Source organism: Pygoscelis adeliae, unplaced genomic scaffold (genome assembly GCF_000699105.1).
Source record: "Pygoscelis adeliae isolate BGI_AS28 unplaced genomic scaffold, ASM69910v1 Scaffold58, whole genome shotgun sequence".
Lineage (NCBI taxonomy): Eukaryota > Metazoa > Chordata > Aves > Sphenisciformes > Spheniscidae > Pygoscelis > Pygoscelis adeliae.
In genome coordinates this window covers 2,508,197-2,527,231 of record NW_008825564.1, presented here as the reverse complement: position 1 = coordinate 2,527,231, position 19,035 = coordinate 2,508,197, and the positions used below count along the sequence as shown (strand labels likewise).

Sequence of the window (19,035 nt, the reverse complement as noted above, 5' to 3'; positions counted from 1 at the left end):
GGGGCTCTGAGCAACCTGATCTAGTTGAAGATGTCCCTGCCCATGGCAGGGGGGTTGGACTAGATGACCTTTAGAGGTCCCTTCTAACCCAAACTATTCTGTGATTCTATGATTCTATAATAGAAAGCATCTGTGTGTTTCCCTAAGTAATGGTATATTCGTGAATTGAGCCCTCGGCAGACAATGGCAGAGCTCAAAAGGAAAGGAATGGAAGATGTAGCCAGAATACCATAATGCTTTCCAATGAATCAATGGAATCACCTCCTAGGGAATATGGTATATACTGGTAAAGCCACATGATATCAAAATATACTTGAGGTCAGAGATTATTTTCCTGTTCTGGGTTTGTAAAAAAGTCTAGTACCGTGAAGTCCTGCTTCCCTGAGTAGGTTAATAATAATGAAGGTTACTGAAAAATCCCAGCAGGGCTTAGAGGAGACCAGAAAGAATGAGGAAGGCCAGGATTTGCCTCTCAATATATACTATAGGCCTTAGGAAGGACAGAACAATAAGGAGGGAAATGACAGAGGTACGTTATCATTTATTTATTACATTTCTCATCCTCTTTGTGTTACATCCAGAAGGGAAGTAAATAACTCAATTGAAAGAGTGGATGCTCAAAACTGAGATGTGGAAATGCTCTTCAGAGCATGCAGTTATATTAAGACACTCTGTGAGCTTGGAAAAATGTAAGAAAAAGGAAGCAGAAGTCTAACATGTAGAGAGAGCCAGAAAAATCATGGTTACAATGATTGAGAGTGTCTCCAGAAAGAAAAAAAAAAAAAAAACAAAACAAAATAAAAGACATACCTGTGTTCCTGTTTTTAATTTTACCTCTAATTGTCAGATTTATATGGCGGTTTCACCCCTTTCTCTGAATCAGGCTCAGAGACAGGATATGAAATTGGATCTTAGCTCTGCCCCAATATGATAATATCTGTTCTACGCATCAGAAAGGCATAGCAAGATGAGGTCCCTAATCACAAATAACTAAACCTAAACAATCTCCCTTTTCCAGGCACTTACTTTGGAATAAAAGGATAATAAAAAATAAACACTAATTTTTCAGCTAGGACTGGGCACTGCAGCTTCTTACACATCTTAACTCCTGTGTATAAATGGAGAAGGATCTTCAGATACCATGAGCAGGGACTACATGAAATTCAGGAGAGCTATATTGCTTTTTATTGTGATTGTAAATCCCATCACACATATACTTGGCCAGTTAGTTGCTTTTCAGTATGCATTCCTGTATAAAAAGTAATCACAAAGAAGTCTGAGGAACAGATTGCCCTTTGGAACAGATGGGGAGTAGTCCCTATTCTGATAGAGCAAGCTTTTCTTTCACCATGGAATATTCCCTGGAAAAATTTGTGAGGATATGCGCTTGTACCAGATTACTGCCCCAAGATGTAATGATTTCCACCTTCCATCTGCAATGATTTCCTTAAAAGGGATGATTCAGGTCTTTCAGATATCTGTCCAATGTAAAAAATAAAAAAACACTAGGTCTATTTTCAAGGGAGTTTGGAAGTCAGGCCAGCTAGGATAATCAGACAACACAGTTTGAAAGCTAAGTACACTTTAACTTTTTAACATCTTTATCCAAAGATCTGAGTATAGCTTATTTTTAAATAAACTTTGTGAAAGATGGAGATTCACTTCACTGGAAATAAATGCAACCTGAAGTCCTGGCACTGCACTTTATTCTCCCTCCCCACCTCCAGTGTAAAAATAACTTCTTCGTTTCATCCAGAAGTCTTTGTGCAGGTCTTTTTCTTCTTCCTTCAGCAGCTATCAATCAAAAGTAATATTGTTTACTGAGTGCATAAATTAGTGACTGGATTCAAATACAAAGAGTTGGTGAGTTAAAAGTCCAGGTGGACCTGACTGAAACTGTGCAAAATAAAAGAATTATGGGAAAGAAGGGAATGCCTGTGTGAGAGAAAATCTGTCATTAGGGACAAATGTTAATTGCTCCATGGTTATAAAGCAAATGGTATTTTGAACACATATCCATTGAAGTGTGGTACAGTACACAGTAATGATTTAGAAAGGCAAGTTTACAGTTCTGGGTCAATTAGGGAGGTCATTTATTCTGTTCTGCTTAGCCCTGATGAGGTCAGAGTGGTAACGCTGTTCCTGGTTTTGGATGCCATCCTTAAGGGAACAGCTAAACAGACTGGATATAGTCCAGAGAACGGCAAGAATGGTGTGATGTTTAAGAAACAGGACCTATGAAGAAACTGGGCATGTTTAGCCTACAAAAGGAAGACTGAGGTAGGACACATGATAAGCTGTCCAGTATATAAAAAGCTAGAAAAGAATACCAATTGTTCTCCGTGTTACCTGAAGGTAGCATTGGAAGAAAACAGTATCACTTTCAGCAAGGAGGGTTTAAGTGAGAGCCTCTGAAAACGTCTGTATGTGTAAGTGCTGCAGGTTTCCATGGAATCTTCTGAAGCTCCAGCTTTTACAAGAATTGGCAAGAAAACCAAGGATCAGAGACACCCCAAATACAGCTTTGCTTCTCCGGGATGGAGGAACAGGTTATATGGCAGCTCAGAGACCTTCCCAGCCTTACACATAGGTGATTAGAGAATACCAATGGCTGCTCATCTTTTCTGGTAACAGACAAGCTTAATTAATTAGTCCTGATCCAATCAGTTCTATGACTTGGATCCTTGACAATGCTACCTGTCCAAAGGTGCTGAACAACCTTCAGGGATCGCTTTCTGAGACGTCTTAAAAGCAATGGTGGCAACTGTGCATCCTCTCTGAGGAGTCTCAGCAGAGGGCTCAGCCTCCATCTTATTTCACAAGGGGAGCCTGGGGATTTGAGGGATGGTGCCACCTCCTGCACACTGATGATCCTCAGCTCTGTTCGCTTTTACAGTTAACCTTAATTACACCATCACATTGTTTTCAGTGCCTGAATGAGTTAAAGACAAATACTGTCTAAAATCAGGGCTGGGGAGATAGGATTCAAATGATACATGCTCAGCATTCAAAGGGGATAATCAAAAGGTCAAACTATCAGTTAAAATTGCTCTTCACAAAACTGGTTTTTTTGGTCCTCTATTGAGTTATTGTGCTTTTTGTTATTATGACTGTCCAGTAACTGACAACTTCTCTGCCTTTTGTGGGGGACTTTCAGCAGTCACCACACATATACTGCTTGTAGGAATCTTCCATAAGCAATATCCATGATGCATCACAAGAAACTGGCAGACCTCAGTATGTTCTTAAAAATCAGCTGGACTGCAAATACATAAATAATTCATAGATTAATATGAATTTCAAAACCTTTCTCTTCAAATTATTGAGTACTTGCTTTAGGGTACACATTGCTGTATTTGATGCAGAACCTTTTCACAGATTATCTGTTAGTCCATCACAGAAACAACAGTTGCTGAAGACATAGCAATCAGATAAAGTAAGCATGGTTAAGAATACATTTCTATTTTTAAGAATGTTTATAGCCATTTTAATTGTATTAAAAACCTGACACATTTATTTTTCATTCAAGGGGAGTTCTAAGAAGCAGTAGCAAGGAGGGCAAGACCTGTAAATAATATTGGTAAAAATATACTGCACTGGCACAGCTGAAAGTTTTCCATTACTCAGGAAAAGGTCACTAGACCTATTGAACATGTTTAGACTACCCATGCTGCTTAAAACATGACAGAAATAGCTTTACCATTTAGGATCTGACACAAATACAAACTGAAGTCTTTAGCAAACAGGTATGCCTACCTAATTTTGGGGTGTTTTCCTGACACAGAGCCCAGTGTCATACAAACAGTGAGTGTCATACATACACTGCCAAGGAGCCACAGTTTTCTTTGAGCTTTTCTTAATTGAGTTCAGAGCTTTTGTACGTGCCAAAATTATTTTACTTTACCATTGCTATAACCATAACAAATATGAAAATAACTTTTGTTTTTAAAGTACAAATGACTTCATAATTATTTAAAATTTACAGTGTCTCATATTTGCATATTGTAGTTTTTTGCTGTTTCTAATTTCGTTATTTTATACATTTAATGGGCAAGATTTTCAAAACTGACCAGTGATTTTGAACAGCTTCCTATTTTGGATATTCAACATGAAGATACTTGAAAAGGGCAAATTTTCAGAGGGACAGTATTCAGTGTTTTCTAAAATTCAGTGTGTCAGTATAACTATCGCAAAATTGAGGTGCCCAACATTACTAGACACTTTTTTTTCTATTCAAAGACTGCATAAGAAACTCCTGAATTCTCTCCCCAGAGAAGTGCATCAGCAGAAATCACTTTTCTGCCCAACAGACTTTCCCTTCTATCTCTCATGTTTCCCCTGGCTGTCAAAACACAATTGTTCTTTCCACATCGTAACAGCAGATCCTCATGTAACTGCCGCTGTTTACAATTTCCATCCACCAGCTATGTAATTAGAGATAAATCTGGCTGTATAACTCCTTCTCCAAAGTTGTACATTAACCTGACCTAAAGCCAGAAAGCAGCCAGAAAAGTTTCACTGATTTTTACAGATGTTAGATCAGGTGTTTATTAGCTGTTTCATTTAGAAGAAAAAAGAAGCTGAAAAATGTTTAAAACCTAACACAACAATCAACTTATCTCAAATGGGCAATCTGAGGAGATGCTGGAAGGTAAACATAACATGTTTTATGCACTCTTAACTCCCCAAAATGTATTTCCATGAGTTTAAGCTGACTTTGAATATTCTGGCTTTCATGATATTTCTTGTTCTGTTCTTTATAGTCTTCTGGACTTTGGTTTTAGGAAAAGTAATTAATATCTTTATATCCTTAACTACAATCACTTAAATTATTTGAAACATCTTTTTGTCATAAAAATCCCTCTTTGGGGCCTTTTTTATGTAGTCATTTGCTACAGTTAACTTCACAAAAATCCTACAGCTCTGAGAGTATGGAAACTCAGAAAAATGAATTCACTTATGGGAAATCTTTGCAGCATTTTCATTTATCCATTTGTTTTCTGGTCTGCTGTATCTCTTGGGGTACTTGCTCTCCCAGGTTCTCTGCATTGCTTTAACCCTGTAGTTGGACTCATTCAGGGAATAGGAAAGCGATTTCTGAGGGAGGGAACTGGTAAGGAGCAAAAATCGCAGAGGAAACTCACTCTGGCCAAGACAGTGATTCGGTTGCTGCTCACCTCTTCTTACAACAAGCATCTGGGTGGAGGCATGCCCAAAGCCTCGAGCAAGTCCTAGGAGGAGACCTGTGTGATACATCACTTTTCTCACCCTGGAAATCCTCCCTAGCCTTAAAGATTGACAGGGCAGCAAGCAAAGGCTATTCTATATCACTCTGGTTACGACAATATGGTCCACCTCCACCAGCAAACTCCTTATTAACATGGCCATGCTTTGGGCAGGAGGCTCTCTGGCCAGAGATGCTCAGCTGTGCTCCTGCAGGTCCCCTTCCCGACGGTGTCCCCAGTGGCATGGGTCAGCCCTTCCCAGCAGAGCCAGCCACCCACCATCGGGATCAGTGTGCTTGCTGCTGAAGCAACCAGAGGAACAGAGGATGGAAAAGGCTTTCTGCACTGACGAAGAAGTCCCACGTTGTTACCGCCTGCCCCAGCCCTCTACACAGTAGGTGTATCTCAAAGGCGTAGTAGCTGGAGGCTGCTACGATCAGCTCCCACAAAGCTTAACTTCTACATATGCTGCTTCAATATCAACAGTTTGAGCTAATGTTTTAAGCAGATTTTTGTCTTTATACTTGATACTTGTTCATACACTATACTAATTTCCTAGCAAACATCATATGCATAATGTAATGATGAGATGTTCTCCCTCTTTTCATAATATTTTAAGTGACATTTTCAAAAATAGAAAAATGATGTATGGATCATTTTACAGCCTGAAACTGCATTCAGATATTTGGGGGGGATGAATTATGAAGACCAGACTGATTATAAATGGGTGTACGGTAATTGCAGACAGCAGATAATTCATTAGGCCAACATGGAGGAGAATACTGGCTATTTAAAGAACACTTGCATGGTTAAAAAAAAAATCCAAAGGACATTGAACACATTGAGCAATGTTTATAGTTACTATTGCTACAGTATATAAGCATCTCAGTTACGATACATATCCTGCAGAGACATAACACAAGCTTTGTAAGTGAATTTTTCCATTCTTTCAGAGGAAGGAAATCCAGAGAACCAAACTGTGTTTCAGACGCGTGATAGACTTCCAAAACACAGTAAGAGAGGAGATCTCACCTGACCCACCATGGATCCCTTTACCGAGCTCCAGCTAAGCAGTTGTGGTACCTACATTTGGCAGTGCCTCAAATAGCAGCTCATGCCCCCATGCCAGCCTGTACGTCACTTTGACCCGGCTTGACTATATTAGCACACCCGATGTGACAGACTGGGTACCCTGAACGTATCTGAATTATACCCAATTCTGCCTCCATCTCTGATGGCCAACTGTTTTCTACTTCAGAAGACTAGATTACTTACATTAAGGATTTAGGAACTTAAAATAACCTGCCTATGAGGTATGTATGTTTTGAGATCACCTACTCTTAAATGCAATGTAACTAACCAAAAATCACGATAAATAGGTCAATTATCAAAAAATACATATATATGTACTGAGAATCAATATCTACATGCTTACATTTGGTTTTGGAGGCAGGCAGCCCAGAAGATCAGTTAAAAAAATAACAAGACTTTCATCTTCTGCTATGTTGAAGCAGTTAGATGGTCCCTTACATTTTCACTCTTCAATAACAAGGGGATCAACAAAAGGCAAGGGGTGCCTCCACTCTCACATCCTTATCCCCTTTTACACTCCCTAATTCTTTTTCCCCTCTATAAAAAAAGTACAGGAGACACCACACCTTCACGCTTTATCAAGCACATTATCCAAATTTGTCCCTTTCATTCTATTCTGAGACAGGGAGGGTAACAAACTAGTCTGACTTTGCAAATCCATGTGTGGTTTTGTGCACAGGTATTTAAAATGACACAAGGACGTGTCCCAGTCCCCAGATGCCAACATAGATAAGAAAAAAGAAATGTCTTTCTTCTACAGTAGACATAGGCCAACAAATCTGGATCTAATTAAAGTGCTACATTAATTTGGGAACTAATTGTAGTAAGAATTCCTCATCCTGTATGGAACTCTGCTTTCCAAATAATAAACATCCTCTGAGAATTACCATAACTACATAGCATGAGTAAACTTTCCAGTGCTGGCTGCCTAAAAGTATGGCAGAATCATAAGTTTCCTGGCAAGAAAAGTATCTGAATATGATAAAACCACAGTTGCAAATGGTATTAGGAGATACTGAAAGAATGAAAAATGAGATCTTTCTTTGCTGCATTCACTGCATCAACTCTGTGCCCCATATAAGCATTTAAAAGCCTTTAGCACTGCCATGTACAAAACTGCCCTTGGAAAACTTTGGGGAAAATCTGGCCATTCTCCTCCAGAAACAATTTCTGAAACAACAGCTATCCATACAAACAGCAGGCTTCCATGCAGGCAGACTACTTAAGGAGAAATTCCCAGCTGTTCAGGAGCTAAACACTATACAGGTCTCACACCAGATTTCCTGTGTAGGATTTCACCAAAATAAATGGCAAATGCCAAGCACACCACATTTTTAGGAACACTTTTATCTACTGAGCCATCTGATTTTCAGACGAAGCAGCAACCTCACTGTGAATTCCCACAAAGAACTGACAGGAGGACAGCAGATAAGGCTTGCTAAGTGTGAAAGTACCAAAACTGACAGAGAAACAGATGGGCAACATCAGAGACTGAAACCTCGGTGGAAAGTCTTGTGTTTGTCTTCATTGCTATCTTACACCATTTTTTCTCTGCAACTGGTCCCAAGCTCAGAATAAGAAGAGAGCAGAACAAAGGCAGAGGTTTTTGTTCTTTATCCTGCTGGTAAGTGGTACCTTTCTGTGGAGGTGTTTTGGGGGGCTTTCATTCTCACCCCATTGAAGCCTTAAGAAAAAGTAAGTTAGTTCTTAAAAAAAAAAAAAAAAATTAGAAAACAGTTTGTTCCCAATAGACAACCTGGGATATTAGTTACAGATGTTATAAAACTTATCCTTCTTTACTGCTAACTCCAGTAAAGCAGTTGACAGTGCGTTTTGAACATACGCTCAAGAATATGAAATAATATCTGGCAATAGCTATAAAGGAGCAGATTCTGAAGAGTATGTTACTGCACAAGAAGTCAATCAACGAGGGGCAGTGAAGACTTTTTTGGAATGAATTACTTGTGAACTATTCAACTGACCAAAAAGTAAATATGCAGAGCATTATTACAATGTTATTTTTTAAACGGAGTAAAGAAACAAAGTTCATCATAGGTAACCTTAATATGGGATGTTGCAATACATGTGGTAATTTTGGTCTTCTGCGTTGTTTTGCTATCAGTCACAATATCACATTTCATTATGAACTGTCCTCAGGATAAATAATACATGTAGAAAATAAGATATCCAATAAGTATGTAATATTACCTTCCATTTGAGAAGGGCAAATGAGTTTAATGAACTTAAGGATAAGACACTTCTTGGCTATTTCATATTAAAAGACAATTTCAACTGCAATGAAGAGATTGCTTTTGTTTATAATTTAGGGAGGAGCTAGAGAAAAACAGTTTCAGCTTTCTAAGATCCAAAAGAAGGCAGCAATCAAGATTTTTACTACTCTTCCAGAATTCTAGAAACCCTATGTGCTTTTGTACCTGTCGCTTTTAGATGGCTCTTTGGGGACATTTGGGTTGAATCAGACAGTTATGCAGTTCTACACATATTTCTATTATGTTTTGAAACATGTTCTTTTTTCATTTACAAAAAAATGCAGACAGAGCTCCAGATTTAGAATAATTTGGTATCTATCAATGATATCTGATAATCCAAATCTTCTTAACTAAGTCTTTCTTACAGTTTGGGGTTTGTTTTTTTTTGGTTTTTTTTTTTTTTTTGTCAGACAAGAAATTAATAATGTCCCAAGATCACTCAACCCTGCGTTGTTTTATGTGCAAAAGAAATAAGCTACACACATGCAGAGTGGCATCCGCACATATTACTGGTGATTTTTCCATTACTCTTCCAATACAGCAGTGCATACCACTGACCCTCATCCACAGGGGTTATTGATTGGGGTAATTTCCAACCTATCCATCCAGCCCCTTCTGCTCCTCTGGCATGGGCACAGGGGCAGCAACACAGGGGGATCCGAGTGCCAGCCAATTATTAAAGCAACAAGGAGCTATTAAGCAGGGAATGGCAGAAGGCTGGATGGAAGTTCCCTCTGGGCTGGATTTGGCCCACAACATATAGTCTGGATGATGCCAGAATGAAAGGGTAAATTTCATAAGGAGTGAAAGGGATAAAATAGGCTTTCATGGAATGAATAGCTAAGTAGCTCCTGAGACAAATCTTAGTAGCCAAAGACTGAATAATTGTAGCAACTACAGTGTGAGCACTGTACAAGAAGAAGGTGCCTGCCAAATTCATGTTCTGATACCAGAAATTCTGGAAATCGTGAAAATCCAAAAACAAAATCTGAAAAAGCAAAAATAAGGTCATTGCTAAGTTATGGGAATAGCCCTACTGACTGTAGGAATGTTGCTAATAAAATTCTCAGAGCAAAAGCAAGAATTGCAAAAATTACTCTTACTTTATTCACTTTTTGTGGTACAAGGGAAGCATCTTTTAATAATCAAGTGGGACACAAAGCCAAATGTGTGCACATAAGCTTCAAAAGAATGTTTAAACTGATTCTCACATAAATGTTTGTCAAGGATCTATATTTGTAAAAGATTAAAAAAAAAGTACAAGTTCAGATGAAAACAAGTGATTCTTTCTTACTACCACCTGTCATAAATTAGGTTTTGGACAAGGACAGTTACGCTGCTGTTGAAAACCCCTAATTTACTCCTGGGTATGAAAGTATAAAAGGTACCAACTCCAGAAATTAATACACTACTGAAAACAAGGACTGTCTTACATGTTGAACCTTCTGTACTTTCACGCGTGGGAACAAACTCTTGGCAGAAAATCCTGTCCTTGACCTGTGACTCTCAGGTATCAGAGAGTGACCATGACATAGGCAAAAAGCCATCCTCCGGAGCCTCGGGAGGACACACAGTTTCCCTGTGGAATCTGACATCTCTTGTCAACATACATGCATCTCCCCCAGGGCCATAGAAGTGAGGCAGTAAACAGAAACAGCTGAAAGAAACAGGTCTGCTTGGCAGAGATGAGGAGAAGTTTCACTGGCCAGTGGTACCCTTCAGGTTATGCAATGCTGTGCGGGCATAATGCTCCTTATTCTAGAAGAGCCAAAATATTGCACAAGGTGGCCCTGTTCCATCCAGACATCACCCCCTCCCCAGCATGCCAGACACTATACCATGCCTTAAAAACATTTTGGAGGAGAAAATAATTTCCCCTTTGAGCTAAGAAGAGCAACAGGTAAAAATACTTTGAGAGAGAGAACTCGGCAAGTTGCTGAGCGTGCAATTCCTTGCAAATGTACAGGGAAGGCCAAGCTGAAGGTCACCTGAAGATAGGGATGAAGTTGGCCAACATGAGGGTCAGGAGTTGGATTGCTGCTGCTGAAGCTACACAGATCCACAGCCCAAAAGTCACTGGCCGGATGGCCACAAGTCCATTTCTCCAGAAAGCAGCCCTAGCGTGACAGGCATGGGAAAAGACTCTTTCCTCCAGTCTTTGCAGAGATCTGATGCCTAAATCCTGGCTTGAGAAGAAAACCCTGTCCTATTTCCTACTGTGTTCATCCCTGAATTGTCAACAGTCCATTTCTAAGACTGCATCAGTTTCTAACCTTACACATTTATTTACATGCCTCTTATTCCTACTCTTACCTCTTCACGACACCTGGCCACTGTGGCAAGCGTTCCTCTTTCCTAAAGCTCCTTTAAATTTAACCTTCTCCCATGTTATGTGACAAAGAAGTGCATTTATGCTTTTTCTGAATAACTCAGTATTATTTGCTATGCCACTGTCCTTTCCTGGATTGAAACATCTAATCATGTCAACTTTAGCCATCAGTTCATAGCAAAATGGAGAGGATGGAAGGATATTTGGACCCTACCTTTCAATTTTGCATCAGCTAATGACCTGGCATACAGATAAAGGCATAAATTAGTACCATTTCACTGTCTTCACTGGTCTATGAAAATGTCACCCAGTTGAAAACCTGTCCCACACAGTTAATAAATGGGCAAGCCTGTTGATATACAAAACAAATCAGTTCTCTAGCTGGAGAAGAAAACTTTCAGAGCAGGAAGACCTCTGACTGGAAAAAGCACAAGAAGAGCACCCTCCGAACTACAAAATGATAAACTTATAACATACATAAATTCTTTTGTCACATGAACAAATCAATAGCCATACTAACCAATGAACAGCAGTAGCACGAAAATTAAGTACATTAGTGAACAAACAGACTGCAAAATGAAATGGAGGGAAGGTTGAAAAAAAAAAACCTCTTCTGTTCTTATAATTAAAACACCCTGCCTCCTTCCCTGAACACTTCCTCTCCTCTAACTGGCAATCGCCTACCAAAATTCATCCTTGAAAGTGCTGGCAGAGGCAGGGTGCAGACTGGATTCAGAGGCACGGGTTTTATCACTACATCTTCCAATTCCACACTTATGACACAATATTGAAAGCTGTCCACCACAGTTATACCATTGCTGTCATCAATAAGGCTAGAGGCTGAATGATGGTTTCAGTTTTGGCAGTGTGGACCAACCTCAGGAATTGAGGCCGAGTTTGAATTGGAAATGGAGAAATGTATTTTTTGTACATACCTCCCACATATGTTACAAATGTGCATCTAACATAAAGTCCTGGGATGAGATCCTTGTGCCAAAGGCAAAATTCTCATTGACTTTACTACGTTTGCAGCCCTGAGTTACAAAAGTAAGCAAAAAGTAAGGGAAAAATCTTTTGCTAGTTAACCCAAACTCTTCAGCTTTCCAGTATGCTCTCAACTGTAACATACGCAGCCATCATATTCAAAACCCTTCTCTTTCTGGCATATCAAGGAAAATATGCAACTGCATATGGAAGATAAACCATGGGACTGAACAATTCAGTGTGTCCCCTGGTCTCAGCTCTCTCCAAATTCCAGGATGCAGTAGCACCTCCTAAATCCTCTTCCTGGGAACGTGCCACAGCCGCTCCCCAGCTGCTGGGACAATACTGGACCATATTCCCTCACCTTGCAGTGAAGGGAGCCCCAGCACACACCCACCGCTCAGCCCAGGGACAGCTACAGCCACAAGAAACTGATGGATGCCCATCATTGGGAAGAGACCGTGCCCTAAACCACCCTATCGTGTCATGCACTGCAATTGCAGTGAACCAGACTGGGATGGGAAGATATGGAGAGCCTATGGATCGGAAAGATTTTAGAGAGTCATAGTGTGTCTACTAACTGCGCGAACGGAAAAGTTTCTGGAGGCATTTCTGGAGGCATTTCAGTAAATGCTCTCTTGAATACCTAAAACTGTTTTAAATTACTGACCCTTTTACATTAAGGAGACCTGGATCCTTAACTTAGATTACAGTTGCAGGACTAATGCATCAACTGGTGAAGTGTCCTTTGGATGATTTTATCCTTCAGATTTCTCTGAAAGCAACGTACAGTCAGTTTTTTTCTCAGCTCACAGCAGTGCAAGATCAGCCCTAAATTAGAAGATTACAGTTTATCCTTCAGAGGAGATACTTTTTCAGACAAATGGCATTTGGTCCTGTGAGAATAGGTGTGATGTTGCCAGTTGTGCCATCTGAATTACATCAGGCCTCAAGCTGAATGGAGCCCAAATTAAGATCATGAATATAAAGATTTCTTTCATCGTGTTTGTTTAGCTGTGCGGTCACGTCACCACCGACTGCGTGCTGTCTGCGAGCACAGAACAAATTATGAACTTGAATCTCTCTCTCTATTCATCTCCACTCTAAGTCTCTACCAAGAAAAAAAGTGCAAAAAAAAATCCCTGAATAAAAATGACAGTGATTTATCTTGTGAAAACACTGGTCCTCTGGTCTGAGTTACAAAAACGTAGGCATATTATATCTTCAGTGCAGTCCTGGTTTTGCTTTAAGTTTTTACCATAATGTCCAATAGTACAAAATGAACCATAAGTTTCTGTGCAAACACAGGTTATTCCAAAGAGTTCAAATAGACAAGGAAGAGATGATAAGAGGGGGGAAGCATTCCCCTAACTTTAAAGGGTTCAGACGGATAAAAGGCTTAAGCCAATATCCACTAGTATCAACAGCAATATGGTGCCAGTGGCTATCATTTAACAATGTTTTTTAGAAGAACAAAACTCCTTGAGGAGAACCTCTACTTTTTTAAGAACATCCAGTCCACAATATCTATAACTGATGTGATAGTAATGACCACATTGAGTGTCTGACAGCAGTTTCTAAGCACACCAACAAGCACTCCAGCAAATTACCAATTTGCGGTCACTGGACACAGCTTATCTACATTTTCTCTCCAGCTTTAAAGGGTTTTGTGGATCCTGCTCTTTCAAACTTAAGAGCCAGTTTATTTTCTGCAGTTTGGGTGGGTACTGTGTTTCGATAGCATATGAAACGGCTCCAGAGTACTTAGTATAAACAAGGGTTTTGAGAACACTACATGAAACAAAATAAGGCATCTCAAAGCAATGGATGTGCTTTATTCATACTCAGTTATCTTTTTTTTTTCCTTTTTTTCCCCCCCCAACTCTGACAAAGATGCTGCTGTCCAAGGAAGTTGTCAAAAGCATAAAACACAAGACAACAAAAGCATTGATAAGCCAACAGTTCCCACTTCCTCTGACTGAGTTCACTTGCTTGTTAGTGCTGCAGCTCGATGGCTGAAGACTTTCAACCACCTCCCCTGAGCGCAGTTTTCATCTCTTCCCACCCAGCCCACCTGTAGCAATGAAGGCAGTTACCTTCACTGCCTCCCTGAACTGTATAGCCTGGCTGACGTCCAACAAGATCAAGAACTTGGAAAGGGAAATGGCTATTGCCTCTCTTAGGCAGAAACAAACAGAATGAACAGTCCGGGTGAGACAAGATGCTCCTCCACGCAGCCCTCGTGGACCACAGCTCCCTCCTTGTACAGTGCTCTTCTCCAAGGAACCGGCCGCCTTGGCAGGGAGCATCACTGAGGGACTCAGTAAACCAACTCGTAAATCGGCTTATGATGGAAATGCAAAAGTTGAGGCTTGTACAGCCAATCCTCCATACCCCAATGGCACACAACTCTCACTAGAACAACTGCTGCATGCTTCAGGCTATTGCCTAGCATCTGACTGCCAGCCTGCATCCATCACAACAGCTTTCCAGTGCCACCTTTCCAAACTCACAGCCATTACCAGCAGCAGACACCTGAAAGAACTTGTCACTTATGGGACGAAAGTAAATGCAGGAGGTTTGAGTACCTTCCCTTAGTTCTTATTCTCAAAAGTGACATATACCCAACAGCTTATGAAGCATTTTAGATCCCAAGAACTCGCGTTAGATTTAGAGAAACTGCTGAAAATTCAATTCTATGTTTCACTGCAAATTAAGGGTCTCAGAAGTCTGCACACTCTACTTAATCTTAAAAAATGGGGTTTGGGTTCCTGAGTAACTTGGCCAATTCTGAAAATTTTACCCATGACCATTGTTCATTCCCCTAAATGTTAAGCTGAAGAAACCACTCCCAAAACCAAGTCTGGGAAACAAATTTGCAGTCACTCAGGGTAGCTCAATACTTAGCCTGTTGAGTCACCATAATGACCACAGAACGGATGGATTATATGATTTTAATAGGTCAGACACCGCTGTTTTTTCCTTCCTAAAACAACTAAGAAGTAGTTGAGATAAGTCACACACGCGTGCCCACACTCTTGTTTATTTTGAAAAGTCATCACCTCTTCTCCAGATGAATGCTGTTATATTTGCACCTGACCATACGCTGCTTCTGGGATTGGACACAGTCAAGGACAGGGATTGACACATGCATGCAAACAGCCCACCGGAATAACAGACATATTTCTCTAAACACAGCTTTGTTGCTCCTCTATTGTACTAGCAGTTTTTGTTGCCAAGTGAAGGAGTTAATCCTGCCCATAACTGTGCCTGTCTTGCAAATCCAATTGAAACTAAAGAAATTACCAACATGCAGTTCTGTTTCTAAATAAACACTGATATGATATCTCCAGGTTGTTCTTCTGCTCTGCAGTTATGGTTGTTAAGACAATAACCCTAGCAGTCTCAAATACATATGCATCCCCATGTGCTGCACACTATACAATAGCTCATGGAGGTTACTGATAAAATATACTCATAGAAGAGAGAACTGAATTTTCTTCCTCCTACTGATTTTCCTGACTACATGGAAATTTTTTCCTCCCCACCATCGCATTTCTCAAAAGCCAAATTGTTAATGGGCCTCCCCTGAAAATCACTCTGTGAAAAATAGTATGGAAGATAAGGGTGCAACTATGAATATGGCATGTGATTAGTAACACCCCAGCCCTCAAACACCACTTGTGTGATTTCTGCTCTGCTCCCCACTTCATGCTTTTCTTCCTTCATAACTGAGCACTAATGCCTGTTGAGTGGCTTCAGCAGTGCCAGGCAGTACACTTCTTGGACTGTTTCTGCAAGGAAATGAAAGGTGATGCAGGACACGTGAAGTCCTGGCCACAATGCAGTCAGTAGGATTTTTGGTTTAGACCTTTGTAGTGCCAGGATTTCTCACCCGTTTGCAGTGATGTCATATTCAAATCTGAACCAGTAGATGTTACCTTAAAATGAAACTCTTTTGCCCCAACAGCAAAACAGTGCCGATGACTGTTACCTATTTTGTGAAGTGTCCTGAGATGGTGGCCAACAGGGTTGAACAAGAGCGAGGAAGGATTTATATCAGAGAGCACAAAAGGCAGTAACTCTATGTAGTAGGCAATAAAGGATTAAAAAACACATCCTGTGTTTAACAGGTAACGTGACACAGCTCTGCCTCAAGAGCTCTAGGGAACCATTTCAAGTGCTCCCTTTTCACATCCTATAATAACTCTACTGGCATGACCTCTCCCAAATGGGAAATGGCACAATCTACTCAATAAAAACCTCTGTTGGTTTTCTTTTCTCTTCTCCTGGTATCAGCTGAGCACTACACGAAACCAAAAGAGAAGACTGTCCCTGCCCTCCTTGTCTATCCCCAGAATTTTGATCCTGAAGGGGAAAGAAGCAGCGGGGCAAGGCACACTGGAGAAAACATTAGATGCAGAGTGTAGCTAAGGCTGGGGCTGTAAAAGAAGCAAAAAAGAAAGTTTAGTAATGAGTCCAACTGGAGTAGGTCCTCCTCTAAAAAGCTCAGCCTAGGATCACCATTGGTAGTTTTTACACTCTAAGCCAGAGTGCAGGCAGTCAACAGTACGACCCAGAGAAACACACACCCAACAAGCTGGCTGAAACAACCATCAATGACTGCTTTAATGAACCGGCTCCGCTTGGTTGTACAGAGAGCGAGGTGTGTGCTCAGGTGGCAGGTGACAATGCTGCAGCTGGCCAACGGGGAGTGGGCAGCCTTTACCAACACAGTCACTGCATCGCCGGTGCTCTTGCAATGACTGGCGAGCAAAGAAGTGATGTTAACAAAGCAGCGATGGGATATTTACCTTACGGTTACTTTTCAGGAGTTTACTTAAAACACTGGGCTGATGTAGGTATGAAAATGCCACATAGCAAATTACATGATTTTGAAACACATATCTACAATAAAAACTGAAAGCTTCAGGTTTTCCTGTGGTTATGAGCCTGCAAGCCATTCCACACAGGCAGATCTTTGTGTCCCTGATTAACCTCAGTCAACTAACTTAAACAGGGCTGTGTCTGATTAAGGTCCACATTCGCAAGCTTCAGAAAACGCTTTGTATAAAAATTTGGTTGCTGGCCAACCCTGATTGCTGCATGTAAATTACATCTGATAGGAGCAAAATGTGTCCATTCGTGAGAATTTAGACTGAAATTTCCTTAGAGACCAGGACAGCACTATTTTTCTTGCTGCTTTTGTAGTCACTGCCTTAGCATTACTACCCTTTTCTTGCCAACGTCAAAGCGGAGTGGGGGAGAGGTTATTTTTCAAAAGACAGGATAAATCCCCTCGCCTCTAACTTCTGAAGGCTTCAGTTTATGACTCACTGTGTCCACAGTGAAATGAAGCTGTGATCACAACTCCAGACCCGATCCAACACACATTGAAATCAATGGGAGTCTTTCCGTTGACTTCAATGGAAGCTGGGTCACGCCCTTAGCAGACACTAGCTGCGCACATAACAAAACCACCCTCCAGTTTTTGTGGAAGGCAGAAAACATGGTCAGCCTGGAAACAGCGGGGATCTCTGAGGTCAGAGATTGTCTACAGCAAAAAAACTAATACAGGAAAAACCAACAGAGAAATGCTTCAAGTGCACCTGTCTGCACTCTGCCTCTTTCTAGCCCTATCAGTCCAGACGAAACTGCGTCCAGAGAAAATATTTATCAAAAATGCAAAAAGAGCCAATCTTGGCAAAAGCCAAAATCTGGCCCAGAGTAGAAAATGTAGAATAATTATTCAATCTTAAATAAAGTTTTCAAATAAAATAAACATAAGCTTGAAGAAATGAGCTCAGTACAACTTAGAAGCTAGAAAAGACTTGCATCGGACTTTGTAGCGCAGTTTTACGTTTGTCAAACATGAAGGTCAACCTAGGACTTCTAAAAGAAGGGGAGTATGAGCACAGCCAGTGTCAGACTCTATGTTGTATGTTAGCAGACACCAGCAAACAGCTGTATATTGCCTTTAACATTCTTCATATGGCTCCTATATGAAAACAGTAATAGAGAAAAAAGCTTACAATGAGGGAAAGCTAAGCTTGAAAATGAAACACATAAAACAGTTTTAAGAGTGTTTGGGGACTGACTTCCTCGGTCAGAGAAAGGACTGAGGAAGAGCATACACTTTGGAAAGATTAAAACAACGACTGTGATGTTGGTAAGAAATTGATCATTGTCAGGGAAAAAAGCCAGCAGCAAAAAGGAATATTGATCTTTCAATAGCGGAGACCATTTAGTTTGAATGATACAGCATTTGTAGGCTGTTCTTCACCTTGGCTTACACATCCCCAGGACTGACGCATTATTATTTGCACAATTTTTAGGTGGGAGAGGCAGAGGTAGGGGCAGACTGGTTACCCTCACACTGGCAGGTATATCTTGACATGGTGTTTGAGAGTTACCGACGCTTGGTACCCAGAAACGCCTCACGCAGGAAGGCCTCTCTGGGCTGATCATTTCTTCCACCCAACCTGTCAGGGCCTGAGCTTGGCAGGTTGAGGAAAAAAAAAGAGGCCCTTCTTCAGTCTGCTTTTTTTGTACACCTATTTTTCAGCAAATCAAGAAATGCGCAATGACACAGTGATTTTGTTGGGTTAGTTATGGGCTTAACAGATACATCCTGTATAAATTAAGAATAGGGAGGTCCTCCAGGGCTGGGCGGCCTGTGCAATGTGAATGAGTGCGCTGTACCACAGGTAACAGATGCATCCTGACACCCTGCACTGACTTAGCACTTGCAGGAACCGAGAATGATCAGAGACCTTGTGAAATGTGACTCAAACTTGTTAACAAATTACTGGGCTGGAACCCCCCCTGCCCCTGCCCCCCCCGACACTATTGCCATGTTTGAGCGTAATCTCTTCATTATACTTCATTATACCCATTACACCTCACATTTTGGGCTGTATTTTTGGACTCGCTTCCCATTCCATTTAAAAAACAAAACAGTTGGGAGAGAGGAATATCTCCGAAGGTAAAAAGCTGACACTGACACTGTCGATCATAAATCTTGTGCTATATACACACACACACACACACACACACACGGGGAATATATAAGTCACGTCGGTGGCAGGTTTTCTACCGCCGATTATGCCCAGCAGCTGCCTCCCCGCAGCCGTGC

The 19,035-nt window shown here is 40.8% G+C and overlaps 1 protein-coding gene across 1 annotated transcript in view; it reads right to left on the bottom strand.

The window, feature by feature from the left end:
* Positions 1-2,450, bottom strand: part of EPDR1 (ependymin related 1) — a 16,084-nt gene extending 13,634 nt beyond the window's left edge. The window contains exon 1 of the mRNA XM_009332427.1: positions 2,350-2,450. Within this exon, the coding sequence (XP_009330702.1) occupies positions 2,350-2,450 (101 nt within the window). The remainder of the gene's footprint in view (positions 1-2,349) is intronic.
* Positions 2,451-19,035: the final 16,585 nt, after the last annotated feature.